The sequence below is a fragment of the Vipera berus genome, assembly GCF_964194415.1.
Source record: "Vipera berus genome assembly, chromosome: 2".
Classification (NCBI taxonomy): domain Eukaryota; kingdom Metazoa; phylum Chordata; class Lepidosauria; order Squamata; family Viperidae; genus Vipera; species Vipera berus.
The window spans coordinates 263,898,826-263,911,867 of NC_138203.1; the positions used below are offsets into that span (position 1 = coordinate 263,898,826).

General features: G+C 45.3%; 2 protein-coding genes across 10 annotated transcripts in view; one reads left to right on the forward strand and one right to left on the reverse strand.

Moving 5' to 3' along the window:
- TADA3 (transcriptional adaptor 3) overlaps nucleotides 1-13,042 on the forward strand; it is a 701,258-nt gene that overhangs the window by 265,566 nt on the left and 422,650 nt on the right. The gene's annotated exons all lie outside the window — the stretch shown is intronic.
- Nucleotides 1-13,042, reverse strand: part of MTMR14 (myotubularin related protein 14) — a 102,008-nt gene that overhangs the window by 62,123 nt on the left and 26,843 nt on the right. For all 9 annotated transcript variants that reach the window (XR_014025438.1, XR_014025439.1, XM_081320097.1 and 6 more), the window contains exons 10-13: nucleotides 4,896-4,962; nucleotides 3,160-3,245; nucleotides 2,264-2,340; nucleotides 1,719-1,755 (exon numbers count right to left, since the gene is read on the reverse strand). Coding sequence is in view for 7 of the 9 variants with exons in the window: in XM_081320097.1 (XP_081176223.1) it covers nucleotides 1,719-1,755; nucleotides 2,264-2,340; nucleotides 3,160-3,245; nucleotides 4,896-4,962 (267 nt within the window). In the remaining 2 variants the exon portion in view is untranslated. The remainder of the gene's footprint in view (nucleotides 1-1,718; nucleotides 1,756-2,263; nucleotides 2,341-3,159; nucleotides 3,246-4,895; nucleotides 4,963-13,042) is intronic.

Sequence of the window (13,042 nt, forward strand, 5' to 3'; positions counted from 1 at the left end):
AAGTCTACTGTGACACTTGTGCCAGAGGCAGTTTGTTTTTCTCTCTCCCCTAATCCCACTTGCAAGACTGGAACAGAAGGGACCACAAGCCTGGCGGTGGCATGAAATTACACAAGACACTCTGCGTGTGCCCTGCTTAGTAAGCTGAGATATAATTGCATGCAGGGTATATGGGCTAACAATCGGGTGTATGGGCTAACAATCGGGTTTATCATGTCCATAAGCAATATAACGTGAAATATTGCTTGCTAAAGACCATAACATAACTCTGGGTGCATCAAAGCCCAGAGTCAGAAGTGGTCCTTTTTAGACCGCCGAGACCAGCTGTTTGCTCACTTCAGGAATCCAAACCATCGTTTCATTCCATATACAGCATTAACCTTGTGAACTCTCAGGCTTCCTCCTTCCATAAAATATTCAAGATGGACAGTAGTTAATAGTTTATTGTTATCTATATGTAGGGGTGTGGGTCTATACATATGTTGCTTATAGTATGTTTTAGCTGTGTGTCATGTATGTGTTTCACTTTGAGAGCGGGCCACTAAATTTCATTTTTGATGTGTGCCGTTGTGCCCACAGTAAAAAAAAACAACCAACAATAAAGATTATCTTATCTTATCTCAAAACATTTTTTAACACGTGGCTGTCTAAATGCTCCCTGAATGGGAGAACTATTGCTCCTAAGATCCACTTGGAAACTTCCTAAAGATATCCGGTTGGCCTACAACGGTGGCTTTTTGGTAAGATCTAATGAGGTTCTTAGATTCAGCTTCCTCAGTCCAGAACCTAGATATTGTTTACTCCCGTTAACTTCAGGTGCAGATTCAGATTCAGATTCGGAATAACAGAATTGGAAGGGACCTTGGTGGTCTCCAAATCCAGCCGCCTACTCAAGCAGGAGACCCTATCCCGTTTCAGACAAATTACCATCCAATCTCTTAAAAACCTTCAGTGTTGGAGCACCCATACCTTTTGAAGGAAAGCTGTTCCATTGATTTAATTGTTCTCACTGCCAGGAAATTTCTCTTTAGTTCTAAGGCTGGATCTCTCCTTGATAAAGTTTCCATCTTGTTATTTCTTGGCCAGCCTTCAGGTGCTTTGGGAGAAAGAGGTCGATCTCCTCTTCTCTGTGTCAGCTCCTTAGATATTGGAATATGCTATCGTGTCACCTCCCTAGTCCTGTGGTGGCAAACCTATGGCATGTGTGCCACAGGTGGCACAGAGAGCCCTCTCTGTGGGCACACGCATCGTCGCCCCAGTCCTAGGGCCTTCAGCTGGGTTTTATAAAACCTTTTCGCTTTAGGCCTCCACCGCCATGTGAAAAAAAAAAGGTTCAATCAATCAATCAATTTCAACTTCTCGCAGAGAAAAAAAAAGATCTCACAAAGTTGGAATTAATTGATTGAACTTTTTAGTCCCACCCAGTCTGCCGTTACCACCGCAGTCACGCCCATCCAAGTGGCCACGCCCACCTGGCACCCAACGGTAAATAAGTGGGTTTTGGGTTGCAGTTTGGGCACTCGGTCTCTAAAAGGTTCGCCATCACCGCCCTAGTCTCTCTTTTCATTAGACTAGACAGACTCAGTTCTGGTTCAGATCAAACTTATATATTTGCGCTTCTCCCTATTCTGCTGATTGGGAAATGCTAAAAAAAAGGCATCTTTAGTGTGACATGGACACTACTACTGTTACATGGCACTATTTCTAGAGACACTTACTTCCTCTCCTTTGCTGAGCCGATCCACTAACATGTGCCTGTAGGAGGAAGAAGAGAGTTTGGTATTGACAAAGCATGCTTCAAACGGTTGTGAAGATAGGCCCACCGCATGTATGCAGACTAACCAGGATGTCTAGAATTCAGGTAGAATTCAACCCCAAGGACTGTGAGTCAAGCTCCCACCCCAAAGGACTGCAGGACAAATGCAGAAAAACCCTGGGGACAGAGATTTTGAAAAGGATTAATCAAGAGCAAGTTAAACAGGGGAGCCTCCAGTTTAAACCAACTAAAAATGCCACATAAATCAGGCTTCTCAATGCCTAGGCCAGGGGTAGGCAACCTTGGCTCTTTTATGACTCGTGGACTTCAACTCCCAGAATTCCTCAGCCAGCGTGGCTCCGCTTGGAAACCTCTCCCTTTCCCCTCAGCGTGGCTGGCTCAGGAATTCTGGGAGTTGAAGTCCACGAGTCATAAAAAGAGCCAAGGTTGCCTACCCCTGGCCTAGGCTATTCCCACCACCATTACCGCCTGGCCCAGCATGCCTACCCAAAGAGGAACCAATCATAAGCCACTGTCAGGTAAAGAATCTCTGCAGGTTCCAGGGATGTGTGGATCAGCCCATCCTAAGGAAAGAAAGACTGAGAATACAGTAAACATTATAACGATTCCCTGCTCTGCACTTCCCTATGTATACATCAAAACACCAAAATGACTGAGGATCTTTTGTGTACCAGGAAGGTTTCTTAACAAACAAACAAACAAACAAACCCCATTTAAGAAGCCATCTCTTATAGTCTCTCTAGCGCTGCTGCGCCTTCTTCAAGAAACGGCACAGCAGCATACAGTCAACCCTGGGACTTCCTGAGTTTAAAGTTTTATTTCAAAAAGAAGCTTGAAGTTTATTTTATTTTTTTAGATAGATCCAAAGCGGTAGCATCAAGAAGCTCTTTTCCTACATTTTTTCATCCTTTTTTCCTCAGTCCTCAGGATGGCCTCTTGACTCAACATTTCAGGCTTCTTTGGGTGATTTTTTTTTTACCCAACACGCAAAAGCTAAATTATGCAAATGGGAAAAGATTCGTGCAAATTTCGTTTGGGTGAGCCCAATTGGTTCATTGGTTCTGCAGGATGCAAATAAAATAGCGGCTTCCGTTCGGAGAAATGAAGATGGGCAAGGGTAGAATTTGAGCTCTCCAGGCCCCCAATTAACCCCAAGTTACCATAAGCCCCTGCCTCTTACGTAACAATCCTGCATTTTCTTACCCAGCGGAGTCAGGCATTTTTAAAAGGCACCCCAGAAAACCGTAGTGGCCTTGAACTCACCAACCATATTAGAAGGCCAATAAGCCCTCCGCTTTCGCCACCACCCACCCTCCCGCCAAATCTGGGCTAGGCCGTTCACGCTGGCTACAGGATACAGGAATGCGCTTATCGGTACTCACAGCCCAGAGGGAGAGACGCAGGAGAGAGATGAAAAGCGGTGTCCTGTCCCACCCGGATATACAATGAACCAGGAGCCCGCCATCGTCTGTGCAAAGCCGGCAGGAAGGGAAAGCAACAGCGGAGGGAAAAAGCTTGAGTTACTTGTATGGCCTTCTGGATGAAAAGCCTCCCACTGTCCCCGGGCCTCCAGCGGTCTCCGGGGGATCCACGCGGCATATGCTAGGCCAGCTGCACAAGACACAGCCTTCTCTACATCCTGCCAGACAGAGGAGATAAGAGCTGCGGCAGGTCGGAGGACGAGAGAAAAAGGGGAATATTAGAAATCGCCTTCCAGGGGGAAGGCTGGCTGCCGTATCGACCGCGTGAAAGCGTGCAAAGGGCGCTTGCCCTTTGCATTTAAGCAGAACATCCGGCGTCCTCTTCCCATCTGGAAGTGAATAGGGAGCAGCCAAGGCCTGCGGGGGGATCTTCCAGTGCATCACACGCAAAACCACCGCCGCGTGTCCTTCTTCACCTTAGGTTCAGCCGTTAGCGCCTCCTGCGGTTTTTCGGAATTCCTTTCTACCCTTCCTCTCCAAAACCCAAACCTACCAGATTCTCCCCAAGAATTAAACTTTTCTGCATTTCAGTAAGCCAACGGAAGCATTTTAAGATGCTGTTTTAAAAGATTTTAAGACACTATGCCCAAATGCCATATTCTTTCCTTCCCGTTTTTTGTGGATTTTTTTTTTTTTGGAAATGAGCTTATCAATCAATCAATACTTGAGCCCGAAAGACTGACTGAATCGATCACTGAACAAAGCGGTCGATGCGGTGTGTGTGTGTGTGTGTGTCCAACCTTGGCAACTTTTAGGACTTGTGGACTTCAACTCCCAGAATTCCTCAGCCAGACAAATATCTCTTATTTTTTTTATACACAGATACGTCTTGACTTACAACCATTCATTTAGCGACACTCGAACTTCGAACGGTGCTGAAAAAAATTACTGACAACCGATCTTCACACTCATGACCACTGTAGTGTCATGTAGTCAAAATTCAGGCACTTTTGACACATTTACGAAGGTTGCAGCATCCCGAAGTCACGTGGCCTCCATTTGGAACCTTCCCACCCACCTTCCAACAAGCAAAGTCAATGAGAGAAGCTGGATTCCCTCAACGACCACACTGATTCACTTAACGACTGTGGCAGAGAGGGATCATAAAATCAGGCATAACTCATTTAATGACCACATCTGATTAGCAACGCAGACTGTGGTCCCTGTTGCGGGTTTAAGTCAAGGGCTTCCTATAAGCCAAATGTTAATTCTTTTTTTTAAAACAGAATAGATACTGCTGCCCTGATCTGTGTAGCATAAATAGTAAGTAAAGGATCTCTCTGGCACTTATTTTGGGGACAGAGACCTCAAACAGCAGCAAAAACAAAGTCAGAGTTTTCCTGCAGGTTCAGTTAACCACACAGAATCCTGTAGAAAAATGATGCAAGATGATAAGAGTCTTTTAGAATGACAGAAACAAAGAGAAGGGGCCACGTGCCGATATACAGCTCAAATCACGTGGCAGAGAAACCCACTAATAAATTAAATCTGTTAGTTTCACAGTTGATTTCCCAATTTTTGCCTAATTATATCTCCTTGATTATTTTGTTAACGATCACCAAACATTACAAGTCACTCACAAAAATCCCACCAATCACAAATTCACCAGAAGAAGAAGAAAAACAAAAAACCCTCACCGTCACTATTGATAATGGAGATCAGAAGCTTCAGATAGTTCTGTGTCTGCTGTACAAGATCCCAGTTCTGGGTTGGGGAGAGGAGAATGGGAGAAGGAGAGAGAGAGAGAGAGAGAGAAAATAGAAAACATGAAAAAATAGGAATCCATTGGAAGACACATCTAACCCCATTCGAGAATTGGTCTCAAAAACATTTAGGGCGGCTAAATCCATCCCCCGCTAAGCTAATTGTTGTTGGTTTTTTTTGTACACCTTGGCTCTCTCTAGCAATATCTCAACTTCCACAACACCGCTTTCACAAATTCTATCTTTCCCTTTTTAAGGGGTACTAGGATTTCGTGGTATTTAATATTTTCCCTTGGCAGGCGTTCCTATCTAAGTGCAAGACTTATTTTTCTCAACAACATCCCCGAGAATTAGATTGGTCTGAGAGAGAGTGACTAGCCCAAATTTTCCAAGGGAGGATTTCTGGTCCAACCCCTTCACCAAAAACAAAACAAAACAAAACAAAACAAAACAAAACAAAACAAAACAAAACAAAACAAAACAAAACAAAACAAAACCACACTGGCTTCCTTGCTCCTGCGCTTCTAGATTTTAAGGGCATCTTTTCTCTTTGTAAGCATCCAGAACAGATTTGCCAAAAAAACCAACAACCCACCTACATCCATAATCAATAAGGGCTGCGCACTCGTTAGGTCCTAATGAAAATTATGGGAGAAAGGCTACTTCCTGATAAAGTATTATCAGGATCTGTGTGGGTTTAATTATCCACAGGGGTTGAAGTTCAAAAGGCATGAGGTCTGCTTATTCTGGATCAAGCTCGTTGTGCTAGTGATTTAATTCCTTGTTAAGACACTTGCACTGGTCTGTTTAAGCGAATGTAGTCACAATTAACGGCCCTTTCCAGACAGTGAACTCATAAAGCACCTGGTTCATCTGAAATACCTTTATTTTGCGTGTAGAAGAAGGTTACAGCAGAGAAGGTGTGGTCAGGTGAAGTCTGGACGGTACTTTAAGGTCAAAAGACAGTAACAGGATTACTGTCCGCATGGCTTGTGTTCAAGTCACTACCACAACGAGCTTGATTCAGAATACTGCTTTTTGAAAAAATCTCAATAACCCTTAGCGTAAAGAAAACCCGATTTTACTGAAGTCTGAGAAACTGAGAGAGATTTGGGAAAGATCTACTGGCCATAAATGATCTTCGCGTCTTCTTAGTCTCTCCTATACCCTTCTTCATCAATCCCACTCTCTATAGGGGTTTCTGGCCTACTCTTCTCCTTATTCAAGACCATCTAGGACAGTGATGGCAAACCTTTTAGAGACCGAATACCCAAACCGCAACCCAAAACCCACTTATTTATCGCCAAGTGCCAGGGCCGCATAAGCATTGTGGTGCCCTCGGGGGGGGATGGGGGGGCGTGGCCCACTGGGTGGGCGTGGCTGCGGTGGTATGGCAGACTGGGTGGGCGTGGCCAGGGTGGGCATGGCCACCTTGATGTTGCTCGTGGAGGGGATGCCTATGAGGGCTGGGCAGGATTGGGGGAGATCCAGGGGGTCTCTGGTGGGTGGGGCAGGAGGCTCATCCTGCAGGGTGAGGCCGAGGGTAAGGTGGGGATGCCATTGCTGTGGGGCAAGGCAAGGCGAGGCAGGGGTGGCTGCTGCCTGACACTATCGGCCCCCGAAAACAGAGGCCATGCTCTACCACCTCTACTCGAGCTTGCTAGCCGGTTGCTTCGCCTCCTTTGTGCAGGGCGGGGCTGCCACTCTGGGCTCTGGTGGTGGCCTAATGGACCTGCGCAAGCTGCTGGCGGTGGCGGCAGCTGTGCCCACAGAGAGGGCTCTGAGTGCCGCCTCTGGCACTCATGCCCTAGGTTCGCCATCACTGATCTAGGCTCCTAGCTTGAATATGTCTGTCACGCTTGCAGCTTAAACACATCTCACTTGTGCACGGTGCTTCTCCTATCACTCACTTCCCAATATAGCCAGCTGGGTGACTTTGAGCCAGTCCCTCTCTTGCAGCCTCACAGGGTTGTTGTCCTGGGGAAAACAGGAGGAAGGTGTGCTGGGTACGTTCAGTGCCGTGAGTCATTTGTAAAAAAACAATAAAGGCGGAGAAAAAAACAAACAAACAAACAGCAGAGGTGAATGTGTTGCAGAGCCATCAGCAGAGGATGTTGTGTGTCCTGTCTTATAGGGAACTACAGCTAGCGGGACACAAGAGATGGGCTTTTCCTGCTGTGGCGCACACCCTGTGGAACATCGTTCCCTCTGAGGTAAGACTGGCCCTGTCCTTGACATCCTTCCAGAAGTACAGTGGTTCCTTGGTACTCAACTGCTTTGAAGCTCACCGAATGTGGTACTCAACGCATTCTGACACAAAAAAAATGTTTGTTTGGTACTCAACGCACAAGCTAGAACTTGTCGGTGTCGGCTGCCTTGTGACTCACTACGTTATTCCTGACGGGGGAAAAAACTGCTTGGTAACTCATCGTTTTTTTGTACTCACTGCGCCTCTCCGAACCACTGTACCTCAAAATATGGTTGTGTCAACCGACTAGGGGATTTCGGGGATCTGGAAAATTGCTGCACTGGGGTACGCTACACTCTCTTTTAGTAGTGCTTAACAATATGGGTGTTTTTGTTATGGCATATTTCAATGTGTGTTTCTTTATGGCTATTTTTTTGTTGTACGCCACCCAGAGTCATATTTGTGAGGTGGGCAGTTATATAAATACAACAAGTAAATAAAGATAATTCCTAAAATTGCTTCTGAGATAACGGGGGATAGGTTGAAATGTATTAGACACTTGCTATATTCACAGTTGTCAAAATACCAAGGAAATTCTTTTGTATCTCAGCAGGACCCCAATTCAAATCTCTTCAGTTTCATTCTGCGCCATATAGCACTTTATTCTAAACAGAATATCTGAACTGAAATTTACTGGGTCTGGGTTATTTTGGGCGGAGAGGAGGGTTGTAGAAGCACGGAATCTTCAAAAAATGAAGGGGGAGGGGAGGGGAAAAAACACCCCCATATGTGGAAAAAATGGAGAAGAGGAGAAGGGAGCAGAGTTTCCGTATCTGACTCATTACTCAATTGTTCGGGAGAATGAGGTCCCAGAGAATTACAGAGCGCAGTGCAAGACGGCTACAAAAATCACTCCACGGCTCAATAACAAAGCACTTTCTGAAAGATTGATTAGAGTCTGTGAATATCCTGCTGGGTCCTGACCCACTTCAGCAAAAACCCCCAAAATGGGGAAGCTGCACAGCAAAAATAGGACACGTATGCTGGTAAAAGGGAGGCCCCGGTAAAAGATGAGTTTTACCTCCTTGCACCAGGAACAACCTATTTTCCATGTGCTGCAATTAAAGGGACATTACACAATGGTTTTCTTTTAGAATGACCCCCCCCCCCAAGCCCTCACCCTTTCCCTGCTACTACCTACTCGCAATTCTAGCACCACAAAGTTGGAGATGGCAAGAAGAGAACTTTTGGTCTACGGGCAGCGTATTTTTTTTATCCTTTTTTGTTACTTTCACGCATGACCTCACCCCATTGTTTCATATATTACACCACAGAAGTAGATCAAGAACTGCAAGAGCCAGGAAATGAACATGGGACGTGCTTTCGACAAAGAGAATAAAGTGTCAAGAAAGGGTTATGAGGCAAGGTGGTCCTCGACTTACAAACCAGTCGTTCAGTGGCTGTTCAAAGTCACAACGGCACTGAAAAAGGTGACTTGGGACTGGTTCTTGCACCTACAATTGCCATATGATCAAAATTCAGGTGCTCGGTAAGTGTATTTATGACAGCTGCAGCATCCCAGGTCATGTGATCACCAAGAGCCTTGGTGGAGCAGTGGGCTGATGCCTCCTTAAGTAACACCAGCTGCCTGCAATTAGTGCAGGTTCGCGTCCCACCAGGCTCAAGGTTGACTCAGCCTTCCATCCTTCCGAGGTAGGTAAAATTGAGGACCCAGATTGTTGGGGGCAATAAGCTGACTTTGTAATAATGCCGCTTGGGGGGGGGGAGAAAGCCCTAATAAGCAGGCATATACATAGAATGAAGGCTATTGCTAAGCACATTTGATTTGTGCTTAGATTGTAAGCCGCCCTGAGTCTTCGGAGAAGGGCGGGATATAAATGGGATTAAAATAAAAAAATAAAATTAAAATTTGCGATCAAAAAGCAAAGTCAATGGGGCAGGGGTCCTCAACACTTGGCAACTTTAAGACTTGTGGACTTCAACTCCCAGAATTCCTCAGCCAGCTTTGCTGGGAGCTAAAGTCCACAAGTCTTAAAGTTGCCAAGGTTGAGGACCCCTGCAATGGAGGAAGCCGGATTCACTTAATAGCCGTGTGACTAATTTAACAACTGCAGTGACTCACTTAACTACCGTGGCAAGAGAGGGCGTCAAATGGGGCAAAACTCACTTAGCTACATAAAATCCGGGCTCAGTTGTGACCATAAGCCAAGGACTACCTGTATCTTTCCAATACCATTAATCATAGCGACCAAGACTGCTGGGAATTGTAGTTCAGCAACACTGGATGGTTTCCGGTATCCTGTCCCAGAACTGACTGCAAAAGCTGCTCTGTTTGGACTATGCAGAACATTTATTCCAACATAATCCCCGGTCCTAAAATAACTCGGCTACTTATTTTCATGTTGCATCAATGCTCTTTTTCAGGGCCGGATTCAATTTTTGTTGAGGTCTTTATACCTTGCTGTTCTCCCTTCACCATCATGGCAGTTAGAAGTACCCTGGCCAGCATTAGGCAAAGCTTCTACTCTTATAATAGCTATTTAAAATTCACCAAATAGCCCTCAAAGGACACCACACGGTTGGAAATGTGAGGGGCTGGCAACTGTTTTTTAATTTTTATTTGGTGTGCGTTGGAAGAGGGGTAGTCTTATACGGCGAGTATAGCCCAAACCCTATAATTTAACAGGAAATGTAGGGGGTCGTCTTATACGCCCAGTCGTCTTATACGCCGGAAAATATGGTACTAGCGGTTTTATTTTGTTTTTAAGGGCAAGATCAGTGTTGGGATGCAGACATCCCTCCGAGGATGCTCTGGACTAAACCCAAGTTTGCTTCTGGCCTTTAATTTCCCGTCAATTCTATCCTGTCTTCGCTTCCAAAACTCAAGTGAAAGATCTGCACAGCTAAGTAAAGAATATTCCGTCCCAATTTAGCCCGAATCACAGCTATTTGCTGGTTTTTTTCAGAACAAATATATCACAAGGCAGCTTAACTCTCTCTCCACCCCCACTCCTGTTCCTACAACTGTGTTAGCACCACCTGGCTGCTGAGGAATTGAAAGAAGATGAGTGACATGCTGCTACAACATTCTCACTGGCAAGGAGGAATTTCTTTTTTAAAAACACCAACCCCAGTGGTCAGCTATGCTTAGCAGAATAGAGATGAAACTGCCGGGCATCAGCATCAAGTGAAAGGCTACTGCTTCGTCATCTCAGCATTCTCAGCACTACGAGAGAGCACATCCTACAGATGTTGGGCGCTACACCTTAAATAATTTTAAAAATACAGCAGTCCTCGACTTACAGCAGTGACCGTTCAAAGTTACAACGGCACTGAGAAAAGGGACCTATTTTTTTTCCAGCACTTATGACCGTTGCGGCATCCACATGGTCACATAATTAAAATTCAGATGCTTAGCAACAGCCTCATCTTTATGACGGTCGCTGTGTCCTGGGGTCATTTGTGACCTTCTGGCCAGCAAAGTCAATGGGGGAAGCTGGGTTCACTTTCCTAACTTAACAAATGCAACGATTCACTTAACAACTGGGACAAGAATAAATCGTAAAATGGGGCAAACTCAGCTAAGCAATGTTGGGCTCAATTGGGATCGTAACTCGAGGATGACCTGTACTTATTTAACATTATTTTTGATCAGGAAACACAACTGACTAAATGTTGTTACCAAAGGCACTGCTTTTAAATTCCAGAACTTCCTCATTTCCTTTTCAAGACCGGGCAGGTGATTTTGAGAAACTGTATCAGCAAAGAACATTCATTCATTCATTCATTCAATTAGTTTACCAATTGAAGGGAATAGTTGTAGCTCAGTGTTGAACTGTGGGGTCCCTGGTGTTCTTTGGGCTTGGCTGTTAGCTTGCAGACGTTTCATTACCCAACTAGGTAACCTGATCAGTGCTAGAAGGGAGTAGAGTTTGCGCTCTGTGAGCAAGAAAACAACCAAGCTCAGAGATCACCGAGGAGCCGACAATTAATTAGTTTTTATGTCAAATTTATATAGCTGCTCATCTCACAGAAAGTGGCTCTGGGCAGTGTACAACAAGCCATCCACAGTAAAGGCATAAAAACAGCCACTGTTAAGAGAGAGAGCAGGTGTTAACAGCAATAATGGAGCCTCCTCAAGATCCCAACGGTTCCCTGGGACCCTCAGGCCTGCTGGCCTAGCCAGGTTCTGAGAGACTTCTGGAAAATCAGCAGAGAGGAAACTAACCTCACTCCTCATTCTTCCACAAGGCAGGTGGCAGGGCAGGGAAGACCCATCCTCCTAGGACCTGCCCAAGGTAGTTCCCTAACAGGCTATGCCCATTCTAGTGGAACTGATGGGACAGGCAGATATTGAGGGAGAGGTGGTCCCTCCAATAGCCTGGCTCCATGCCGTGAAGGGCTCTCAAGGTCAAAATCAGCACCTTGAATTGGACCTGGAAGCAGACTGGCAGCCAGTGGAGATCACAGAGTAGAGGTATAACATGTGCTGTTCTCAGGGATGGGGGGTGGGTGCACATTCTGTACCAGGTGAAGCTTCATCATCAAGGGCAGCCCCATGTAGAGCTCTTGCTCTCTTTAAGCAATATTAAGTCAACCGATCCCGGTTGGAAACTGCTAAAATAACTTCTAGAAAAGCACATGAACCTAACCGCCACCTCCTCAACAACAGGATGTGAAGACACACACACACACACACACACTTTTTGCCCAGCACAAGATTGCTGCTCCATCCAAAAGGCATCCCTAAGTGCTAAAAAATCTAGCAAAGTTACCACTTCCCCCTCTGACTTTCCTGCACCGATGCTGTGGTAGATTCCTATTGTAATTTTCAGAACGTGAGAAAGATACATTGATACGGGATCCTTTGGGGTGCAAGTAAATAATGCAGCATCTGCTGCTACGGCACAATTGCCACTGTCTCTAGAGTTGGACCCAACAGGCACTGACGACCATTTACTCACTTGGCAAATTATGTAAGTTTTAAGGGAAGGCTTTCCTTGTAAGATTGGTTTTTCTTTTCACGTGGCTACAGACTTCCCGCAAAGTCTGGAAGTAACTGTAAGCACGATTATTTTCAAGCCAAGTTAGCCTTTTGACACGGTGACAATAAAGAAGGACCAGGGTACAAATAAAGCTTGTGTCGCTTGGAGATCTCTGGCGGCAAAGCTTTGTGTGTTTAGGGAGATGGCGGAGAAGGATGGTTAAAAACATCCCATCTTAGGACGGAGGCGTGGAAATGGTAAGAGCAAACGTAGAATGAGAAGTTCCATCAAAGATGAGAGGGAATTAGAGAGAATGAAAAGTTTTGTTATTTTAGTTGAAATGCCACAGAAAGAAAGTGGGGTTAGCAGAATTCTGAGAGGAATCCGAAGTCCACAGATGGCTAGGGGAAAAAAAAATCATACGAATTTGCAAGGATAGATTCTTCTGTTTAAACCATGATTTACCATCATTACAGCATCAATATTGAGCAAGGCTTCCTGAAAATGGTCCAGAAAACTCAAAGTATGACCTGGGCCAAAGTTTTGAGTCCTGTTTCTAGGGAGAAGATAAAGGGTGGTGGAACTGCTCTCCTTCCAGATATGGATTAATACATCACCTCTGCATCCCTCATTATACAGGTAGTCCTTGGCCTACAGCTGAACACTTAACGACTGTTCAGATTTACAACAGCCCCTAAAGGAACCCCCGGCTATCGTAAATGGCTACCCTTCAGTCATATGACCACACTTCAGGTGCTTGGCAACCGGCCACTTTTATGACCAATCGTGGCATTCTGTGGTCACAGGACCGTGATTCACAATTATTTATTTTACTAGTTTCTCTGCCAAAAAGACCCACTTGAATGGATTCATACTTATGACTGTTG